This window comes from Microchirus variegatus (assembly GCF_963457635.1).
Source record: "Microchirus variegatus genome assembly, chromosome: 7".
Classification (NCBI taxonomy): Eukaryota; Metazoa; Chordata; class Actinopteri; order Pleuronectiformes; family Soleidae; genus Microchirus; species Microchirus variegatus.
The window spans coordinates 22,007,872-22,027,758 of NC_139808.1; the positions used below are offsets into that span (position 1 = coordinate 22,007,872).

Below are 19,887 nucleotides of genomic sequence, written 5' to 3' on the forward strand. Positions count from 1 at the left end.
TTGAGAAGTCTAGGTACAGTGGTTTTGGATCAGGACCTGTTCTAATGAGGTCCGAGTATAAAACAAAAACGGTGAAATCTCCCCTTTAGAATTTTCATAAATTAAATAAAAGCTTCACAAATACAACAGTGGATGTCATGCAAGGTTAATGTCTTACCTAACATGTCTAAAATGTTTTCACATCAAGAAGTGTCACAAAAAACAGACAACCAATGTGCAAACAGTCGCACTGGGCATCAGGTTTATTTCCCCTTGAGTGCCGAATCGGAGGCTGGCGAATCAGGGGCTAACTTCAGCGTCGTTACTTTTCCTGCTAATGAGTAACTGTTGCATGCTAAGCTACAGTTAAACACCATAAGCAAATAACTAATGACAAATGACAATAGTGTGTTCACTGGGACCTAGACGACTCGGTATGACTTTGAAGAGCTTTGAATCCTTTGAACACTTTTATCAATATTTGGAAAAAATGAGCATCACGGATGTCGTCAACATCAACGACACAACGACAGTGACAGCAGCAGTGACGAGGTGAGAGAGGAAGAGGGCGACACTGCAGGACAATCATCAGCAAAAGAAAGACAAGACGTCAGTAATGATGCCAACTATCCTAAAACTACAAGAACAACAGCAGCGAGGAGGGAAAGCAAAGGTGAAGTTTAAAGGAAGCAGTAATGCAACATTACGAACTGCCGTCACCAACACGGAGAAAGAGACTAGTAGTTCATAGAATATACAGTAAAACTCAAGCAAACGTATTCGTCATAGGAAGAATACTAGATCGCAACTTTGGTCGATGTATCTGTTCAACCACCAGTTGCTGAAACTCTTAACCAATCACAACCACGGGAGAAACTATTACGTAATGCTGTTTCGCCAACAGCTCCGCCCATTTCCTCTGGGGAAAAAAGTGCTGAGCTATTTTTTTATAGCTAACATCTTAGTATTTTTAGCTGTTAGCAGTTGTTGCTAACGAACTTTTCAAGGTCTTTCTTTCGCCAAAGTTCATTCACGAATTGCACGAAGTCCACGCTGGGAGCAAGAGCACTGCCGCGGCGTTTGAAAAGGTAAATATTTGGCTGGCTGAGCGGTACAGTATCGCTCCTCTGACTCTGTAGTACGCTGTAGCGGTAATGGCGGCGGTTGCTCCGTCAACTCCTCGCCGTTCTACGAAAAGGGAAGGTGTAGTTAGCTTAATGGCTCCCCGTATCGCTGACGTCTATTGACGCGGTAACTTGCGTGCCAGTGACAGAGTTACACATATTTACCCACTGAGACAAAAGCTCACGCATTCTGTGAACTAGTGTAGGCAAACTTGGCTCGCTTGTTGCTCCAGAACGCTTGTTTTTGACGATTTAAACTCCCTTTATTGTGAATGTCAACTAGCAACGGGAACGTTCTTGAGGCCGAACATTCTGGCAGTATTCGAAGTTTACATTATAGGGAAAATGGTCGATTTGCGCATCTTCGTTTGAAAATGTATGTAATCACGAGCGGGAAATGAATAAATAGTTTTGTTAGGCCCAGTTATGTTCGTTAACTCATGATAACATCGGTTGCATTAGCTAACACGATTGAATCAAAAAGGAAGTCGAGGTTTGATGGGCTTAGACTTTAATGTTTAACTTCTAAATAGACCCACTTAGCTATATATTAAAGCGTCGATGTGATTTATATCCTCCAAAGTTATTCCCGATATATTCACATACCTAAGTATTCCCACAGATTTAGTTGAAAAAGTGCACAGGCGACAGCGGAGTCAGTTTCAACACAACTGGCGACTCCCGCCTAGACGGGTTTTATGTTCTAGCGGAGCCATTGTAAAACGGTAATACAGATTTATTTGTTCCCAGTTAATATGGAAGATGTACAACAGGGCAGCAATGACACCGAGTCACAGTGCTACCGTGCCCACTACCATAACATCCTCTCAACTTTCTCAGATAGCCCAACGGGTAATTAATGGGCCCCTTTTAAAAATACAATTTAAAGATTTTCAAGCGCCACAGTTCCACTGGATTTGCTAGTACAACTACTTTGATTTATTTATGATTGTCATACTGAAGACACATTGATGTAACTACATGCAATAATGTGATTGCATCCACCAAGGTATGATATTTACAATAAAGCTCTGAGTTGCTCACGATGTTTACCAATTCATTATTCATAGTGAATGAGTTGCATTTTGACTGTTTTATGTCCTGTGTAACTTCAGTTTTTCAGCCAGGTTTTGTCCATATTTTAGAGGTGTTAATGCTTAAGGGACGTGGAAAGGGTCACACTTGTGTGACACCTACTGCTTATCTTGGTGAACTAAATCAATATTTGCTTTAAAGCCATGGTTCTCATCTTCCTCTGGTGGTACTTTTGGAGGGGAATCAGAAATACTGTTCTGCTGCTATTGGAGAGGAGCTGAGACAATGAAATAATTAAAAAATATATAAATAAAAAAACTCCCATAATTATCAAATAAGCAGGACACAACATGACTTGGCAAAAATGATGTTGCTGATTTTTTTTAATATTAGGAAAACATTAAAAAAGCATGCTATGTATATGTATAGATATATCACAGATCCTGAGTATTGTATCAACCATCCCTAATTTAGAATAAATCTCTCACATCTGAAAAGTCTGTAGCTGACTTTGCTCGGCATATTTACACCACATGGTTTTATCTCGAGAGCTCAATATTTTCTCAGGTGTTTGTATCACGTTTGGGAACCACTGCTTTTCAGCATTTGATGAAAACACACTTTCTCTTACAGAACTTGTTCAAATTTGTTGTACTTTTTAATCAAAACCTAGCTTTTGGATAGAGCTGGTAATGAATAGTGAAAGATTTAAGTGTGTCTGTTACAAGATTTTATATTTTGCCTCCTGTGTGTTCACAAATCTTTGTTGTCCAATCCAGAAAATGGCTTTTATGCTCACCACTGTATCTTGTAAGCTCTATAGCCCTTTCTCTGCTCCACTGTGGCTGAAACAAAACTAGTTTTGCTCAGAGGATGTAATTTTTTTGTTCCCTTAATATTGCAAAAATGATCACTACCATTGCATCCTTATTTAATATGTGGCAACTTTGCTTTATTTCTTGCTGTCCTATAGCCAAATATTTAAGATGGATCAACCATCAAACTTTCCGTTTTTCCTATACCATGTATACTCACTGTGTGCTTCTTATCTGAACAACAAAAAATGATCTCAAAAAAGATTAATCGACTACATTGATCATTAATGAGAGGTTTTCCACATAGCTCTTATTTTGTTTATCAAAGAAGTTAAAGAAGAGCAATTTGCTTTCAAAAGTGTATTACACAGACATTGTGTAAAATATTGTGTTCAATTACAATGAATACATCTCAGTCAATTTTCTAATAAAGAGAGTGATTTCTGTGTTTGGAGTTTAGTGTGACTTGTCTGGTTGCTCCAGTCTTTCTCCTCTGTTGCTGTTTTTACTAAGTTGATTTTGATGGATTAGAAACTGATATAGTTCCAATCATGACATTAGAAAAAGTATGTAAAAGGACATTTAGTTATTGTCTAACTTTATGGCATATGACAGTGGTTCTTAACTTTCTGTAAATCTGTGGATGCACCGGTCTTAACAAAGGCCATGACTATCTGAGTACTTCAGGTACAATGATATCAGTAGGTTTTTATGGATGTCAACTTCATGGCCAGTCAGACCAGATGCCACAAGAGGAGGAAGGGAAACATTATTATTTTTTTTTGCTCTTGATGTTTTCGTTGGTTGGCATTCATTATGTTCTGCCAACTTCTCTCCTCTTCTGCCCTGGCCTCTTAGAGATAATATATTTTCTTATGTATATGCAATGCTTGTGTACTTGTAGACTATATGCAATTACTATGACAAATAAAACTTTTTGGAATTGCTTTTTGCCAGATGTCACTAGGAGGTTCTACTGTGACGGTTGTACAGCTGCCAGGAGGTCAGTTTCAGGTTCAAGGAGTGATCCAGTCTGCGCAGTCATCAGTCATTCAGTCCCCTCAGGCACAGTCTGCACAGGTAAGACCAGCTGCTTTTTTTGGCATCTCTAGTTCTATGCAATTACTCATCTGCACCTGTTAATCGATGTCTTTATTTCAAGAACCAGGGTTCAGATAGTGACGACTCGCAAGACTCATCAGACAGTGGAGCAACAGCCCAACAGACCAGAGAAATATTGGCCAGGCGGCCCTCATACAGGTAAAATCTCTAAAGACGGAAATTTACTTAATAGAGAGAGTCTTGTTGATGACTAAAAACTATCTCTGTATTGTCACTTGCAGAAAAATCCTAAATGAGCTCTCATCTGAAGAACTGGCACACATTGAGGGAAAGGATAACAACCCAGCATCCACAGGAGTGACTGGCATTACATTACCCACCCCAATCTACCAGACCAGCACCGGCCAGTATAGTATGAACTTTTTCCTTCCATATACTTATATAAAAATTAAATATTTTATGAGAATATGCTAAATTAATAAAGAAACCTGCATCTGCACTGTTATGATTGCTGAAATAATTTTTTTAGTTGCTCACCAGAGCTGTCTGCTGTAGACCAGACTCTCAGAAACTCTGTGTGATCTGTTCTCCAATTAAAACAGTGTGTTGCAACATTCCTAGAATGATAACAGCCTACTATAATGTTCACTGCTCAGCCGTGTTGCCGTCTTTGTGGTTTTTGTAGTTACTATTGCTGCAAATGGCACAATCCAGCTGGCAACTCCAGGAGCTGAAGGCATTCAGGGAATACAGGCTGTCGCTAACTCTGCTGCAGCCCAGCCAGGCACCACCATCCTTCAATATGCCCAGACACCTGATGGTCAGCAGATACTGGTGCCTAGCAACCAGGTTGTTGTACAAGGTGAGGAGATCTTGGTATATTCAAGTCAAATTTACCATAACTTTTATCAGAAAGTGGATGAGGATGCATCTTGGTTGTACATGGCATAAACCAGCATATTAAAATTGTATAAGTTGATCTATCAGGAAGAATATCTCCTGTTGTGTACTGTGCATTGCTGTTTAATGTAACCAAATCGGAAATTTATATTCTCAGTTTTGAGACAAAGAATTACCGTATGAATAATGAAATGTCTGTCTATACTGGTATTGTGCATGATCAGAGCTCTAATGAACAGGGCTGTTGTGTTTTTCTCAGGTGCAGGAGGAGAGATGCAGGCATATCAGATACGCACTGCAGCCACGTCCAGCTCCCTGCCTCAGACTGTAGTTATGACTGCTCCTATGGGACTTTCTCAGGAGAAGCCCAATGACCCAACGATAAAGAGAGAAATCAGGCTTGCAAAAAACAGGTAAGTGTCCACATACTGGCTTTATCCGTTTTACTGTCCGATTCACACAAGTGCTGTTGATTGGATGTGAGCAGCACTTAAGCATTGAGGAACCTCTTTCATTCATCAGCTTTTCATTTCGGAACTCAATCAGTCAAGATCTGATTAGAGCAGCCACGCTTCCAACCAAAAATTTTAAATTGAAAACTTATCTTTGACTACAGTTTAATGTCTATGGCTGTTTAGCATGTCAAAATCACAACATTTGCCTTGCCTCACGTTTAAGTGTTATATTTGTGAGTGTTTCAAAGCTGGACTGAAACACAAAAAGGGTTTTTTAATAAGTAAATGAAAAAAATTATGCATAATGTAATTGGACTAACGGCACATGTTCCCCTCATACAGAGAGGCAGCCCGTGAATGTCGACGGAAGAAAAAGGAATACGTTAAATGTCTGGAAAACCGCGTAGCTGTTCTTGAGAACCAAAACAAGACCCTGATAGAAGAGCTCAAAACATTGAAGGACCTTTATTGTGTTAAAACAGGATAACCTGTTTGACTGCAGGTCAAGGATTAAGACATAACATGGCAGCGGCACAGCTCAGCCATTTGGACTTGTTGGGGTTTCTGGGAACACTTCATTTCAGGCTGAGATCCTTTTGTTTTTGTTTTTTTTTTGATACAAAACTTGTGACCACAGTGAGATTTACTCAGCAACAAAACGAGAAATTGGCCTTTTTCTTTTCTCCATAGCGAATTCTTTATGATGTATAGTTGTGTACATTTTTAATACTGGCAAGTTTGAAATTGTGAGCTTTAATTATGAGTTTCAGTTTCTAAATGTATCCCTGTACTATTGTGTTTTAAAAAAAAATATATATTGCCGTTGCTTTTTTATTACTCCTTACAGTGTCTGCCAAATTCTGACTGTATAATTACCACACAGACAGGATTTTTGTATATTATGAACCAGCAATTCTCCATTTCAATTGTCATTCCTTATTTTTGTGCAATGGAATATCATTACAATAACATACTTTGAGTGTGGTTTATTGGGTTGTTTCTTTGCAGTTACTTCGACAATCAGGGAAAAAGCACAGTGTCCAGGTAATATTATTTATGTGCATCTTGGGAGGGGTGGGAAAGAAGAACAAACCATCTATGAAATGTTGCTGATTCTGAAAGGAAATAAATATATTTTCACTCAAAATTTAAAGCACGGCTAATGTATTTTTTAATTGTAATAAAATAAAAATTAAGTGCTCTATTTAATGGAAAATCCCATTATATGTGGCCTTATCATTGATGTAACTTCTGGCGCCTCAATTTGTTTCAAGTGAAGTTCGGAGAAACCTGCCGCTTCGAGGTCTTTCCATGTCGCTCTTGTAATCCTGCAACCGTCCCCAAGGTAGTACCACAGAGGCTCAAGCACATGCTGAAAGAAGTATGTCCAGGAGGACGGGTCTGAGACGACATGCTCCAAAAAGAAGAAGGCTCCACCCTGAAAAGTAGAGCCAACAAAGGTATATCATTTTAGTAATGAATCTGGTTCTGTGACATTAAACTATTTACACGGGCTTGGCAGAAAAAGATCAGGTCACGTGTTGTGATCCTGAAATCTGAATATAATGTGAATTAATTATTTAGAAGTAATTTAATTCAAATGTCACTTATTTAGCACTTTGAGCTTGCAAAGAAAAGCATCATCAAATGTATTTGGTATAAAACAGTATCAAATTATAGAACACTTTTAATGCTTCATTTTATTTTAAGTGAATGTGAAATATCAGTTTACCCCACAAAATTGGACCTCACGTGGGATTGAATCAATAAGGTGCTGCTGTCGTTGCACTTCTGGAAAACACTGGGGTACCTGTATTTAAGAACTATTTAAATATTTTATCATTCATCATCTGTTGTACCTACCTTAGACGTCTTATGTAAAATAGACATTTAAAGTAAAGTTTAGGCCTACATATCATAATTTTATTGGATTAATCTGTAAAGATTTCACTGACTCACAATTTTCTATGAAAACCATTGGTAAAACTTCAGAAGCCAATAAGGTCTTGTTTAGACTGCAGCCCAAATCAGACCGGTAAGCATATCCAATCAGAATCTGATCTTCCTGACCAACTGCCACATTATATATGGCAAATGATCAGATCTGATCTGCATTGTCTAGTCTTCCCCATGGATTTCTATAGTTAGAGACTGGGCCCCAGCCAAAAAGTAGGCTAAACAAAATGGACGACAGAAATCTGTCCCAAAGGGTTACGTGTAACTGCGGAACTTTCTTCTGATTTTTGATCTATTGTCTTCCTTAAATTAACTTCCTTCTCTCCGGATCTATGCTGCTGTTGTTTGAGTATTGCTGCAAGGGACACAGAAGACACTTTGAAACCCTATCTGAGTGACAAAGACGTTCATATTGAAACTGATCTGTAAAAAGCTGACCAGAATCACCTCTGTGTGGTTTGTATCAGCTTTGAAAAAATTGTATCTTGTGTTTTTTTTACCCATGCAGACACAAGCTAGATACAATTAGGATATGCCTAAAAATCCAATTTGGGCTGCAGTCTAAAACAAGGCCTCAGGCAACTTTCACATTACCAGGCTGAAGTGACGGATATCCAGTTTTTCTTCCACTTGACTGACTTGGCTGAATGTACTTGGATTGTAAGGAGAAGCATGTGCATGTTCTCCCTATGTGTGCGTGTGTTTTCTCCAGGTTCTCCGGTTTCCTCCCACAGTCCAAAACCATGCGAGTATGAGAGTGGATGGTTGTTTGTCTCTATATGTGGTGTACCCCGCCTTTCGCCCTATGTCAGCTGAGATTGGCACAGCGAGCCTCATGTGGAGGATAAAGCAGTAGAAGATGAACGGATGGAAGTAGAAATGTCTCATGTGGTTATGCCCCCTGTTTATAATTCCACCTCCTCTACTGTTACTGTTGGAAGATGTCTTTGCATTGATTTGAATGATATTAAAGGCATCACATGTAAGAATGTGGCCAAAAAACGGTTATAACACTCAAATTCAAAATACCGAGGTCCAAAATACCTTTTAGGTTTTGTTTTCTCCGCCATTGTAGCTCAGATGCAACTTGCAACCCGTGGTTGCTCAGCAACTGAGACTCTACTGACTGCAATGATTGGTATGGATTTGGATGGCAGTAGGTGGCGCACCATGCCAAAACATGATTTCAAAACATAAACATGATTTGTGGTCTGCAAAAGATTTTTATATTTTGTCTGTACTGTTGTTGTTGGTGATGTTTTAGATTTATTACATAATGCACCTTTAATTGTGTTGGGCGTGAACACAGACTGTGCTTGTGTGTGTGCTGTTTCACTGCCTTTCGATGGACGCCAGATTGAGACTAAAATTAGATCTGTTTTTAATCAGAATTGACTTGTAATTCAAAAGTGTGACTGATAATGTGAACTAATCGACATTTCCAAAAGCACTTTGAACGCAGCATGTTGTTGTTGACACTGACTGTTCTGAGGATGCGTCGGATCTCTTGCAGCACTTTCTGCACGTTGCTGACCGAGCAGAGGACCAGAGTGCAGACAACCACGTCCACAGACTCGTCCTGGACTTCCTTCATGTCCTCTCCACGCGCCACTATAAACGCGTCATAGGTCAGGTGCTGGTTGGCGTCCATGCTCAGCTGCAGGTACCTGTGGAAGTGTGGGTTCGGGTCCGTGCACGTCACCGTGCAGCCGCAAGGGTAGAAGCTGAAGTTTGCTCCGCTGCCACAGCCGATCTCCAGCAGGCGAAGTGACCCGTCAGTGTTTGCAAATCTGCTCACGTCCCGGAAAAGCTCCCTCTTAAATCTGTGCATCTTGGCGTTGTACGAAAACGTGACGTTGTAGGCGAGAAACGGAAAGAAGCGCTTGTAGGCGCCGCACAGGCCCGTGATCTCCATCACATTCAAGGGCAGAGTCAGTGCTAAGAGCACAACTCTGCAGACTTTCATCAGACAAGACTTCATCCTGGCTGAAGGATTTCAAGAGACGAGACTTGAAGACAGAGGATCAAGAGATTACTCTGTAATACCTGAGTGACAGCGACAGTACTGGCCTTTCGCCACACGGTGGCGCAAATACACAACTAGTGTGTGGTTAAAAATGTGAGCGTTCACTTCAACGCAGACGTTGTTACAGCCTCAAAGTCCAATAAAGAAAAATAAAGATAATACAAGCAGTAACAGCACACTGCTTACATACATAAGAGATTCAAAAGGCTCCAAAAGTTCATAGAAGCACCAGAGATTCCCCAAACTTGATAAATACATTTCAGAGACCCACACAACACTTCAGTAACAATTATTTTTTATACTTTTCTCCACTTAGCATCACAATAAAAAAAAAATATAAATATGATAATAATAATAATGCATTATATTTGGAGGCGCCTTTCATGTGTTCTCAAATGTCTTTTATTGTCCACAAACCAAAATGATCCAGTTTTAATGATTTCTTCTGTGAAAATATTCACATCTGAGAAGTGAAAATCAGTAAATGTCTTTTAATTATTTAAAAAACAAAAGAAAAAAAAAAACCTCTCAAAATGGTTCAATTTAGTAATTGTTGCACCCCAATAACATTTTAATTACAATATTTACCCTTTATTACCAGTGAAAATCATCAATATTGATCAAAGTAATAATGGTGGGGTTTAACTAACAAGTCCTATGTTGGGGTTGACATGGAAACGAGGAAATTATAATTTAATAAGTCATTTATGATACGTTTTCATTGTCAATATCTTAATTATCAGTCATTTCATAAGGTATAATAAGTGTTAAAGATAGTTTACTGTGTAAGAGAGAACAAAGCAAATGTGTCATTAAAGCAGAAACGACAACAAACCAACACATTTTTTCGAACTGTATTTTTATGTTTCCATTCAACTGCTCAGCAAGCATTTCACACATTGTCCTTAAATCGTACACTTTTGAAACTTTGACAGGAAAAAAACTGACTGACTGACTGCACCACAAGAATGACAATAAAAAGGAAAATAACCAACAAATCAGTCATTAATGACAAGAAACACTTGTTGCTGACATTGTTTTTAACACATGTAACATACTCGTCTGTGTTAAATGGAGTTAGGAGTCTGGTTTATCATTTTATTATAAACTTAAGAACCCAGCAGGCTCAGTGACTCACAACAATAATGACACCGCAACGTAACCTAAATAGCCACTATATGGCATTGTCACACCATTAAAGATAGATGTAAGTAAAAATCCATTCAGTTCACTGTGTCAGTATGGCCTGTCTGTTTAATTCACTAAGGTCTGTCTTAAAAAAAACATAAAACATTGAAGGTTTTGTTTGTACAAAAATAAAATTAGTATCAAATTAAATCAACTCACACGTGAGCAATTATATCTTACAAAGGACAGGCATTTAGCACATGGCTTATTCATTGACTTGGCAGTAGGGCTGCAATGATTTGTTGTTCATTAACCAATTGCCAACTTAATCTGAAACTATATGATTCATAATTTAAAAATAAAGTTCTCTGTTTTTTCAGCTTCTTAAATGTGAATATTTTCTGGTTTCTTTGCTCTGTGGAACAAAGACATCATTCAAACTCATTTAGGTTTGTAGAATTTTCAAGGTTTTGGGAAACGTCAACATTTTCGGACATTTTTTTATGGACAACTAATTGATTAATCGAAAGAATAACTTCTATTAGCCGCAGCTCTACATGGCAGTGATGGGAGTTTACGACACAGCTCGTCCAACTGAGCTATTTCACAGCGTAGCCGATGATGTGTGGCCTGATCAGGATGAAGAACGGAGCTTGGATGTGTCTCAGAAAGACTTCAGAGAATCCGGCTGCCTCCACTTGTTTCCACGTCTGCCGGTTGATCTCGCATCCGTCGCCGAAGTAGTTCATGACGGGCTGGAAGACGTGCTGGAGGAAGTGAGTCCACGTTGACTCGTCCCCAACAACGTGCTCGATGAAAAAGAAGGCTCCGCCCTGCGAAGACAACATATACCGTGTCAACAACAGAAAACCAAATATCTTTCTTATGTTTGATAAAGGGCGTGTGCCATGAGGATGTCGCAGAACAGGTAAAGTGGACGACATCATTACAATGGAATGGTCACCTGGTTACCTTTAACCCTTTAAGGTACACACCAAGACAAAAGCAAAGGAAAAATTTGATATTTGCATTTTTTATTGTTTTCTTTTCTTATGATAAAAATAACCAAAATCAATATTATTATATATATTTTTTAAATTACACCCTACAATATTTCAGATACAGGCCTCTACCAAACGGTTGAGACGTCTGTTCATAATCAACCAATGGTTGTAGTGCCTTAAAGGGTTAAATTAAACAAAAACTATAGATTTTAAGGATTTTTGGAAACATTCTGGCCAATGTTGACTGACAACGGTCATTGCAGCTAAATAGACAACACATTTTAAAATCAAATGTGTCTCTCCATAATCTGTGAAGTGTTGTTGTGTTTGTTGAGTATTGGTTTTAGTGCGCTAACCTTTTGAGCCATAACACTAGATTCAACGTTTTTACTTATTTTAAAGCTGGAATGTTACATATTATATCTTTAATAAGGTAAGTAATATTCAATTTCCCCCAGTAAACAAACCCCCACATGTTGCATACTGCATCTTTAAAGCACATTTTCTATCAGAATAATCACATTACATTGCCCTCTTGTCCACAGGTCTAGTCCGTGGGAATACTTCTAATGTGGTGCACATGGTGGACAACTCACTGGTCGAAGAATGCGCCGTGTCTCTTGCAGAGTTTGCTCAATGCTGTTGACAGAGCAGAGGACGAGGGTGCAGACAACTACGTCCACAGATCCATCCGCCACCGAGGACATATCCTCCCCAGACGCCTCCAAGAACCTGTCGTAGACGAGGTGGTCGTTCATGTTCATGTTTTTATCCAAGTACTTCTGAAAATTGGGGTTGGGGTCAGTGCAGATGACCCTGCAGCCCGGGGGATAAAACTCAAAATTGGTGCCGCTCCCACAGCCGATCTCCAAAATGGTGAGCTGTCCTCCAGGTTTGCTGAAGTCCGACACTTTGCGAAACAACTCCTTCTTCTTGTCGTACATTTGCTTGTTGTACTTGGCAGAAATCTGGTGCACGCAGAACGGGAAGACCCGTTTGTACGCGTTGTACAAACCCAGCGCTTTCAGGATATGGAAGGGCAGACATAACGCGTTGACTATGAAACAACAAATCTTCAGAAAGACGCTCATTTTGGCGTACAGGTTGACCTCCGTGGCACGCGACAGCAGCAGCGGCAGCACCAGATAGAGCCGTCAACGGTCAACACACCCACACATAGCCGAACCTCCGCGCATGCGCTGTCAAACCAACCGCCTCCTATTTCGAGTGCGTAACTAATAGAACATTACGGTGATCCCAAAAAACAACAACAAGCAGTGACTCAGTAGATTTTAGCAGCAGATGTTACACAACTCACATTAATTATTACCCGACTAACAAATGAGTGTGGAATTAGAACAAATATGTAGAAGTTGATTTTGATCTAAAATGGAGGCTGATTCACTTATAATACATTTTATAGGTATGTTTTACCAGTTTTCTTTTTCAAAAGCAAACATCAAATCTTATAATAAAAACAAATATGCAAGATAATAATAATCAAACATAATTAAATAATAATAATAATTTTGCTGTTGTACTTCAGCACACTTGTATATTTGAAATTTAAAAAATAATGTATAAAATAAATATACATTTTATTAATATAATACATTTTTGTCAACATAATTAAGAATAATTATTTAATGAATCAGCCAATGCAATTATTTTTAAAAACCTGACAAAAATCATCCTGACAGATTGATCATATTCATATATCTGTTTACCTATCTTGATATTTTAGTATTTTATTTATGACTTAAGAAGTAACGAAACAGTAATGGAAGATAAAGAGAGCTTACATGAATCACCAGTGAAATATTTGTGGACTTAGCTCCACATGTGAGACTTGTACAAACACTGTGAACTACTTTCACTGTGTGAAAAAGCCAGCGTTGCAAAAGATTCCATGTTGTCTGATACATAGCAAATTCAAGATCTTCGTACTGCTGAACTTGCTGAATTTTGGTACGAATGTTACTGAAAAACTGAGTCATTTCTGGTGTAATCAAATGACAAAGTGACTACTAGAGAACAAAAAATAGCATTTTTTTTGTATTTGGATAAGATTCTCCCACTTTGAAAACCCAAAGCAGCAAAACACTTTTCAGATCACATAATAATTAGTAAAGCCATAATAGTTTTTTTTCTGTTAAAATAACGACCAAAGTCACACAAAGAACTGCTCAGAACTGCTTTCATCGCTGTGTAAATATGACATTTTAAAATACACTTTTAAATGTGTGAAACCTATCTTTTATTTTTGATAAACACACACACTCCTATCACTGCCCCCCACACGTTTGCACAATGACACTATTTATATATATTTTTTCTATTGAAAGCATTCATAGTGAAAAACAAAGAAAGACCACATTAAACCTAAATCCTAATCTAAAAATCCTATATTTAGACAAATCTGGTCTAGATTATGAGGCTACAGAAATCTTCAGACATCAGTTAGGAAAGAGTTCATATTTAAATTATGGATGATACGAGACCACTTGTTTGTGTCTGATACAGTCATTTTAGTCATTTGTGCCATTTCATGTCATTTCAAAGACAAAATTCTCCAACTGTGTAACAAATATTCTTCTCCCATAATAATGAAATACACAGCCCATAACATGACTCAGCAAAAATGCTATTGCAGATTTTTATTGCCATTTTTACTGACTGTGTTTTGTGAAGCATGCGATATAGACTGTAAGATATTTTTTGATATTTTATCGGACTTAACATTTTTATCTGTCTGATGTTGACCTCGTCAGCTCGTCCCTGGTTTAAATTAATCTATAGTTATCAATCCATGTAGAAATATAGTATATAAAACATGACAAAGTATGACAAAAAAAGGTTAAATATGTCAGACTGTTTAACTTACACCGTTATCATTACACAGATCTAAATGCAGAACTTAAATTGTGATGTTTTTTTTAATGTTTATTCAGTGAAATAAAGAAAATTGACATTAAAAAAAGTCTGAGATTCTTAGAAGGTTTATGACCTTGAAGCTTCTCTCACTGTAGCTCCTCTTCTCTATAACTACATTCTGAAATTCTTTTGTTGAAATGAAGCAAAGTCTTGCTGTGTCATTCTACATGTGCTGATGCGGCACAGTCAAACAGCATGAATGGACAAATAGGCGAGTGACAGAGGGGGGTGCGATGTTTGTACTGTGTGTCTGTCGGATCACATGGCCTCGCTGATAAGTTAAGGACCTTGAAACCTGTAACTTTATAATGAGTCTGCTGATGGATCTCTTTTTGTATCCTTATAACATGTGTGGACAAGGGTTACTGTGAGATTGCTATTACATATCGAACATTTGTAGTTCTTTTTATTAGGATTTTAGACAGATGTATTTTGGATCTCACTTCTCAAAAGCCAAACCAAGGACAAGACTGCAAATAAACCATGGCAAGAGATCCTGTAAACACTGCATCAATGTTATAAATAAAATAAACACACTGAAAAGAAGCTTTAAAACTCAACATGCATGCATGCCAAGTATTTAACTCCCTGTTCAAACAAAGGTGCAGTTCTTCAAACTGCCACCAGATAGAGACATTGTTGAGTCATATTTAAAATACGTTCTCGGTGAAATCATCCAACCCTATATTTTAAAGGGCAAAGGCTTTTTATATCAGTAAGTGAGCATTTGTTTACTTGTTGGCGAACACATACAAACAGTTAAATACATAGCAAATTCTCCTGTTACAGACTTTATAGCGCATTTACCGCACAACAAAAACAGTCTCTCAACATTCATAGAGTTGTCAGATTAGTTTCTTGGATTAACCTTATATATAGTTGTGTTTGTTCGTGTACAGTGTGTAACATTTAGGATAGTTTATCTGCAGAATTTGAGAAAAAAAAAATGTGTATGTGTATAATCGCTTTAATAAAAATAATATTTTTATACATACTTGCCTTGCAGAGTGGAGTGCCACCATGTTTCTCCAGGACAAATGTACAAATCAGTAAGTGTGTATGTTCACATGCCTGGTCACCACTCACACTGTTGGACTGAACAGAACCAGTAATTAGAATGACATGACATATATATGACATCAGGTAAGCCAGCTCACTAGATATTTTTAAAAGAAGACTTAGCCTTAAACTATCTTCTTTTTATTCCACCACATGTTTTATTTGCATATTTTAGTTTATTTTTAAAGTTAAAACAGGGTTTTAACCTTTGACTTGAGCCTTTTTCTATTTCATTCCAGCATGTGTTGTGTTGTATTGTTGTATTTTCTTTTAAATTTTTTATTTTCCTTTTATTGTGAAGCACTTTGAGCTGCGAACCTCATATGATGGTGCTATACATCCATCCATTTTCTACCACTTTATCCTCCACAGGAGGGTCACGGGTGGTGCTGTGCCAATCTCAGCTGACATAGGGCGATAGGCGGGATACACCCTTGAAAAGATCACTAGTCCATCACAGGGACACATATAGAGACAAACAACCATCCTACCACACTCTCACACCTACGTTCAATTTAGAGTGTCCAAATTACCTAATCCCCATATTACATGTTTTTGGACTGATTGGGGGAAGCCAGAGTACGTGGAGAAACCCCATGCACACACAGGGAGAGAACATGCAAACTCCATGCAGAAACATCCTTGTTCCAACCAGGGCTTGAACCCAGGTCTTGTTGCTGCAGAGGTAAGAGAGCTAACCACTACTGGTGCTATACAAATGAAGTTTATTATTATTGTTATTATTATTATTGTTGTTATTTTTATGACATGGCTCAACAGACAGGATACAGTGAAATCTCAAATATACCTATTGGTAAAACTAGAACATAAATTCAACAGATAAAATAAGTTAACTTTTAAGTACCTATAACTGACACTGTGCATGTTTGTTTAAGATATTTATGGCAATGGGAATAACATAATTAAATATAACAATTGTTGTTAATATGATCACTAACATCTGTACATTTCCTATGACAGATTAAGACTCAGGTTGTTGTTGTTTTTTTATACCCAGCTTGGTTTGTTTTGCATGTTGTCTTATAACAGAGACCTCATGTTGACAGACATCATGCAGACATGATAACAACATAAAGCCAAGTTGCTGCTGTGAGGGCTTATAAATATTCAAATTGACAATATGTCATTCTGCTGCCTTATGTTTCAGGGTTGTTTTAACATCATGACTCCTGGGATAGTTCAGGTTTTTTGAAGCATGGTTGTATGAGATATTGACTTGTATTGTTCACATCTGACTTTGCAGAAAGAGTCCATGAGCGCTGTGGACACCGACACGTGCATTCACTGAAAACATGGCTGCCAGCAGAGACACCAGAAAAAACAGGTTTATGCCACTTAAAGACTCACTTTAAGACACAACGTAGGCCTGCTTCTAAGTATATGATATTTTATTAATATGATTGCATTTTTTTCTTGCAATTTAACAACCTTTTCTGACTGGAAACAGAAGTTTGTAACCCACTCACTCTCTCACACCAAAGTTCATAGAGAAAATTGTTGCTTTAAGCTGCTGCCTTGTACCGACTGTGTCGCGTAGGTACATCCAACTGACGGATTTCAAAAACCGAGGTCACAAAATAATACCGTTGAACTTACTGATGGAGGCAGTAATGAATTAACATTACAGTGTAAAACACTGAGATAAAGCAGAAAACACATTGTTATGATACTGTAGACTTAAGCATATGAAGGATTTATTAGGTGAAACTCAAGTTTAAGTAACTCAAATCAATTTTTTTTCATGTGAAAGCTGAATTCATATAATTTAAATAAGACATTTTTTTTAAAGACAACTGTTTATAATATATCTTATTGAATGTGTTTTAGTTTTTTTACCTGCACAAAACAGACTGTCAAGAATTCCCAACATGGCCAGTTAAATTAAACGAGAAAGAGCAGAAACATATTTATAAAAAGTAGCTTATAAAAAGGTGCCATATGTAAGAATGTGGCCAAAAATGGTTACTCTATTCAAATTCAAAACACAAGAGGTCTGTTAGGTTTCGTTTTCTGACGTAACTGGCAACCCGTGGTTGCTCGGTAGCTGAGACTCTACTGAATGCAATGATTGATAGACGGCGGTAGATGGCGCCACATGCCAAAACATGATTTCAAAACATAAACATGATTTGCAGTCTGCAAAATATTTACTTTGGCTGTACTATTGTTGTTGGTGAGTTCAGTTTGTTATACGAACATTATTACTGAGTCTCTGTGACATATTAGGAGGATTTTATGGCCAGTTGCTTTAGATTTATTACATAATGCACCTTTAAATGTGGGGATGCACAACATTATCAGCACAATATCAGTATTGGCATTTATCAGAATATGGTGAACTTCAAATTTCACTCATGAGGAGATGTGTGAAGTATTAGTTGTAACCAATGACCAAAGCCACTTGTTCACAGTCACTCAGGGATGAATCCCATGAACCCTCACTTGGCAAGCATATATGAACCGAGCAGGACATAGTGTGTACTATTTCTACAATTCTGTGACACATGGAAAGTCAGAATCGTGGAACAGGGGTGAGGATATGGGGAGGAAAGGGAAGGGGACAAAACAGGGGAAGAGGGAGAAGAGACCAAATACATAGGCAGTTTCCTAATGAAATTAGAGCTACAGTTGTGGACGATGTTGTCAATCACAGCCTCACAATGGCTGAGGCTGGTCAGAGGGTGCAACCAGATGTTGGAAGAACCACTGTGAATTCAATCATTCAAACATTTCGTAGGGAGAACAGCTATGTATAGTATTGGACAGTAATCCAACATCTCATAATACCTCACTTACTCCCCTAACTACAGCAATATGTAACTTTACTGTAGTTTTCAAATGGCTGTACAATTACGTGTATAGTGCGGTCTTGAGCATTTTCAGGTAGTGTCACTGAGTTCTGACCTTTTTGTTGCATTGAAAAACACTGAGAGAATAAACTGTCGTCATGAAAACATGACAAAGCCATTTGACTATCTTGTTCATAAACAATGGTGTCAAGACTTCTCATTTTGATGACACTGGCAGTTTCATTGACATCAATACTTGCTTTTGAGGAATGGACTATCCATTTTGAGCGAAATGCTTTTGCAGGTTATCCACTAGGTTTTGCAGTTTGCACTACTTGTTTTGAGAAATGCACTGACTGCTGTGCAAATGTTAATAGTGATGTGAGAAAAGCACCAAAGCGACTGAGAAAAACGGTAAATAGGCTAAATAGTTTGCTACGTCCTTGACTCCTATGCTAGCGCGCTCTATAGCTATTATTTGTTTTACGTGTATTTATTTTGCTCAGTGAAGACAAGTTATATATTCATCTGCTGCGATATGAGTATGAAAATATTTTGTTAATTTCACGACAGAAGAGACAAACAATGACATATGCAGCTGGACAGATCTTTATCGGTTATCGAGCTCTCCCGATATATCGGCAAAAAGTCCCTACCCAGCCTCTCCTTTTTTAAAGAATTATAACAAGTATTTTATAACAAATGTACGGAGTAATTATGAATAATTGTTATTACTGACCTCTGTGTGTGTGTATATGATGTATTTTTTTAAATTATGTGTATTGTTTGTCTTTTTTTTTTAACCACTTTTGTTGACAATCAATATTATTATTATTATAATATTAATGTGGTACATATATAAAATGTATGAAAACAAACACATTTTAAGTTAGTTTCAATATAAGAGTTAAACGTGTTCCAGGTGCGTTCGTCAAATCAAAATGAGATCTCATGTATTTTCACAGCACATCCAGATAAAAAACAAAGATCCATAACAGCAACATCAATTCTACTCCTGTCATTACATGAACACTGAACACTGAACACTGAACAGTGTGTATGTGTGTTGTTGTATTTTCTGCTTACGACGCTGCGGTCTCTTGTCCGTTAGTGAAACTAAAGGCATTTACCGACACTCCCTAACAATTTGCTGAGAGTCATCAATTATGCAGGGTAGCCGCACGCACTGGGAAGGAAGATAGCAGCAACAATATGGCGACAGCCGCAGTTACTCCCGACTCTTTTCTACATCTGCAGTTCGCTGACAGCTGTCCTGGTGTCTGTTGATGCGAGAACAAGTAAGTAGACAATCTATTTTCTCATTTGTCTGCTGGTGGGTTGTGTTTTTTAAAAATATTTTTTTGGGCGGTGTTTTTTTTTTTTTTTTTTGTCGCGGGATGAATCGCAGAGCTACTTTGTCGACTGACTGCATCCCAGTGCCGCAGAGCGGATCCCTCTCTCTCTCTCTCTCTCTCTCTCTCTCAGCATCCTCCCCTTCCCTTGTACAGCGGCTGTGAAGGGCTCGTTGTCAGGACATGCACACACATCTGTACATGCTTACAAGTCGAGGAGATGTGACTTTCAAATGAGCAGGAGCAGC

General features: G+C 38.1%; 3 protein-coding genes across 4 annotated transcripts; 1 reads left to right on the plus strand and 2 right to left on the minus strand.

The window, feature by feature from the left end:
* The first annotated feature begins 946 nt into the window (after nt 1-946).
* Nucleotides 947-6,401, plus strand: atf1 (activating transcription factor 1). Of its 2 annotated transcripts, none has more exons than XM_083892829.1 (7): nt 947-1,067; nt 3,911-4,033; nt 4,116-4,213; nt 4,297-4,427; nt 4,701-4,877; nt 5,175-5,328; nt 5,713-6,401. In XM_083892829.1, exons 2-7 carry the CDS (start codon nt 3,911-3,913, stop codon nt 5,855-5,857), a joined length of 828 nt encoding a protein of 275 aa, XP_083748955.1. In that variant the 5' UTR covers nt 947-1,067; the 3' UTR covers nt 5,858-6,401. The 2 variants fall into 2 exon arrangements, with proteins under 2 accessions (XP_083748955.1, XP_083748956.1); XM_083892830.1 differs by having other exon boundaries at nt 4,122-4,213.
* Nucleotides 6,402-6,571: 170 nt separating this feature from the next.
* LOC310929903 (thiol S-methyltransferase TMT1A-like) lies at nt 6,572-9,307 on the minus strand (the record flags this gene model as incomplete). The annotated part of the gene is made up of 2 exons (XM_083892766.1): nt 6,572-6,808; nt 8,810-9,307. 2 exons carry the CDS (start codon nt 9,305-9,307, stop codon nt 6,572-6,574), a joined length of 735 nt encoding a protein of 244 aa, XP_083748892.1.
* Nucleotides 9,308-10,000: 693 nt separating this feature from the next.
* On the minus strand, nt 10,001-12,638 carry LOC310929902 (thiol S-methyltransferase TMT1A-like). The gene is made up of 2 exons (XM_083892765.1): nt 12,081-12,638; nt 10,001-11,313 (listed from the first exon to the last, which is right to left on the minus strand). The coding sequence occupies exons 1-2, from the start codon at nt 12,573-12,575 to the stop codon at nt 11,080-11,082; spliced, it is 729 nt and encodes a 242-aa protein (XP_083748891.1). The 5' UTR covers nt 12,576-12,638; the 3' UTR covers nt 10,001-11,079.
* Between the last annotated feature and the right edge of the window lie 7,249 nt (nt 12,639-19,887).

Coding starts and splice junctions, on each gene's coding strand:
- LOC310929902 (XM_083892765.1), bottom strand. CDS start 12,575: ATGAGCGTCTTTCTGAAGATTTGTTGTTTCATAGTCAACGCGTTATGT. Junction 11,314..12,080: donor CACGGCGCATTCTTCGACCA/GTGAGTTGTCCA, acceptor TTGTCTTCGCAG/GGCGGAGCCTTCTTTTTCAT.
- atf1 (XM_083892829.1), top strand. CDS start 3,911: ATGTCACTAGGAGGTTCTACTGTGACGGTTGTACAGCTGCCAGGAGGT. Junction 4,034..4,115: donor CTCAGGCACAGTCTGCACAG/GTAAGACCAGCT, acceptor CTTTATTTCAAG/AACCAGGGTTCAGATAGTGA. Junction 5,329..5,712: donor ATCAGGCTTGCAAAAAACAG/GTAAGTGTCCAC, acceptor CCCCTCATACAG/AGAGGCAGCCCGTGAATGTC.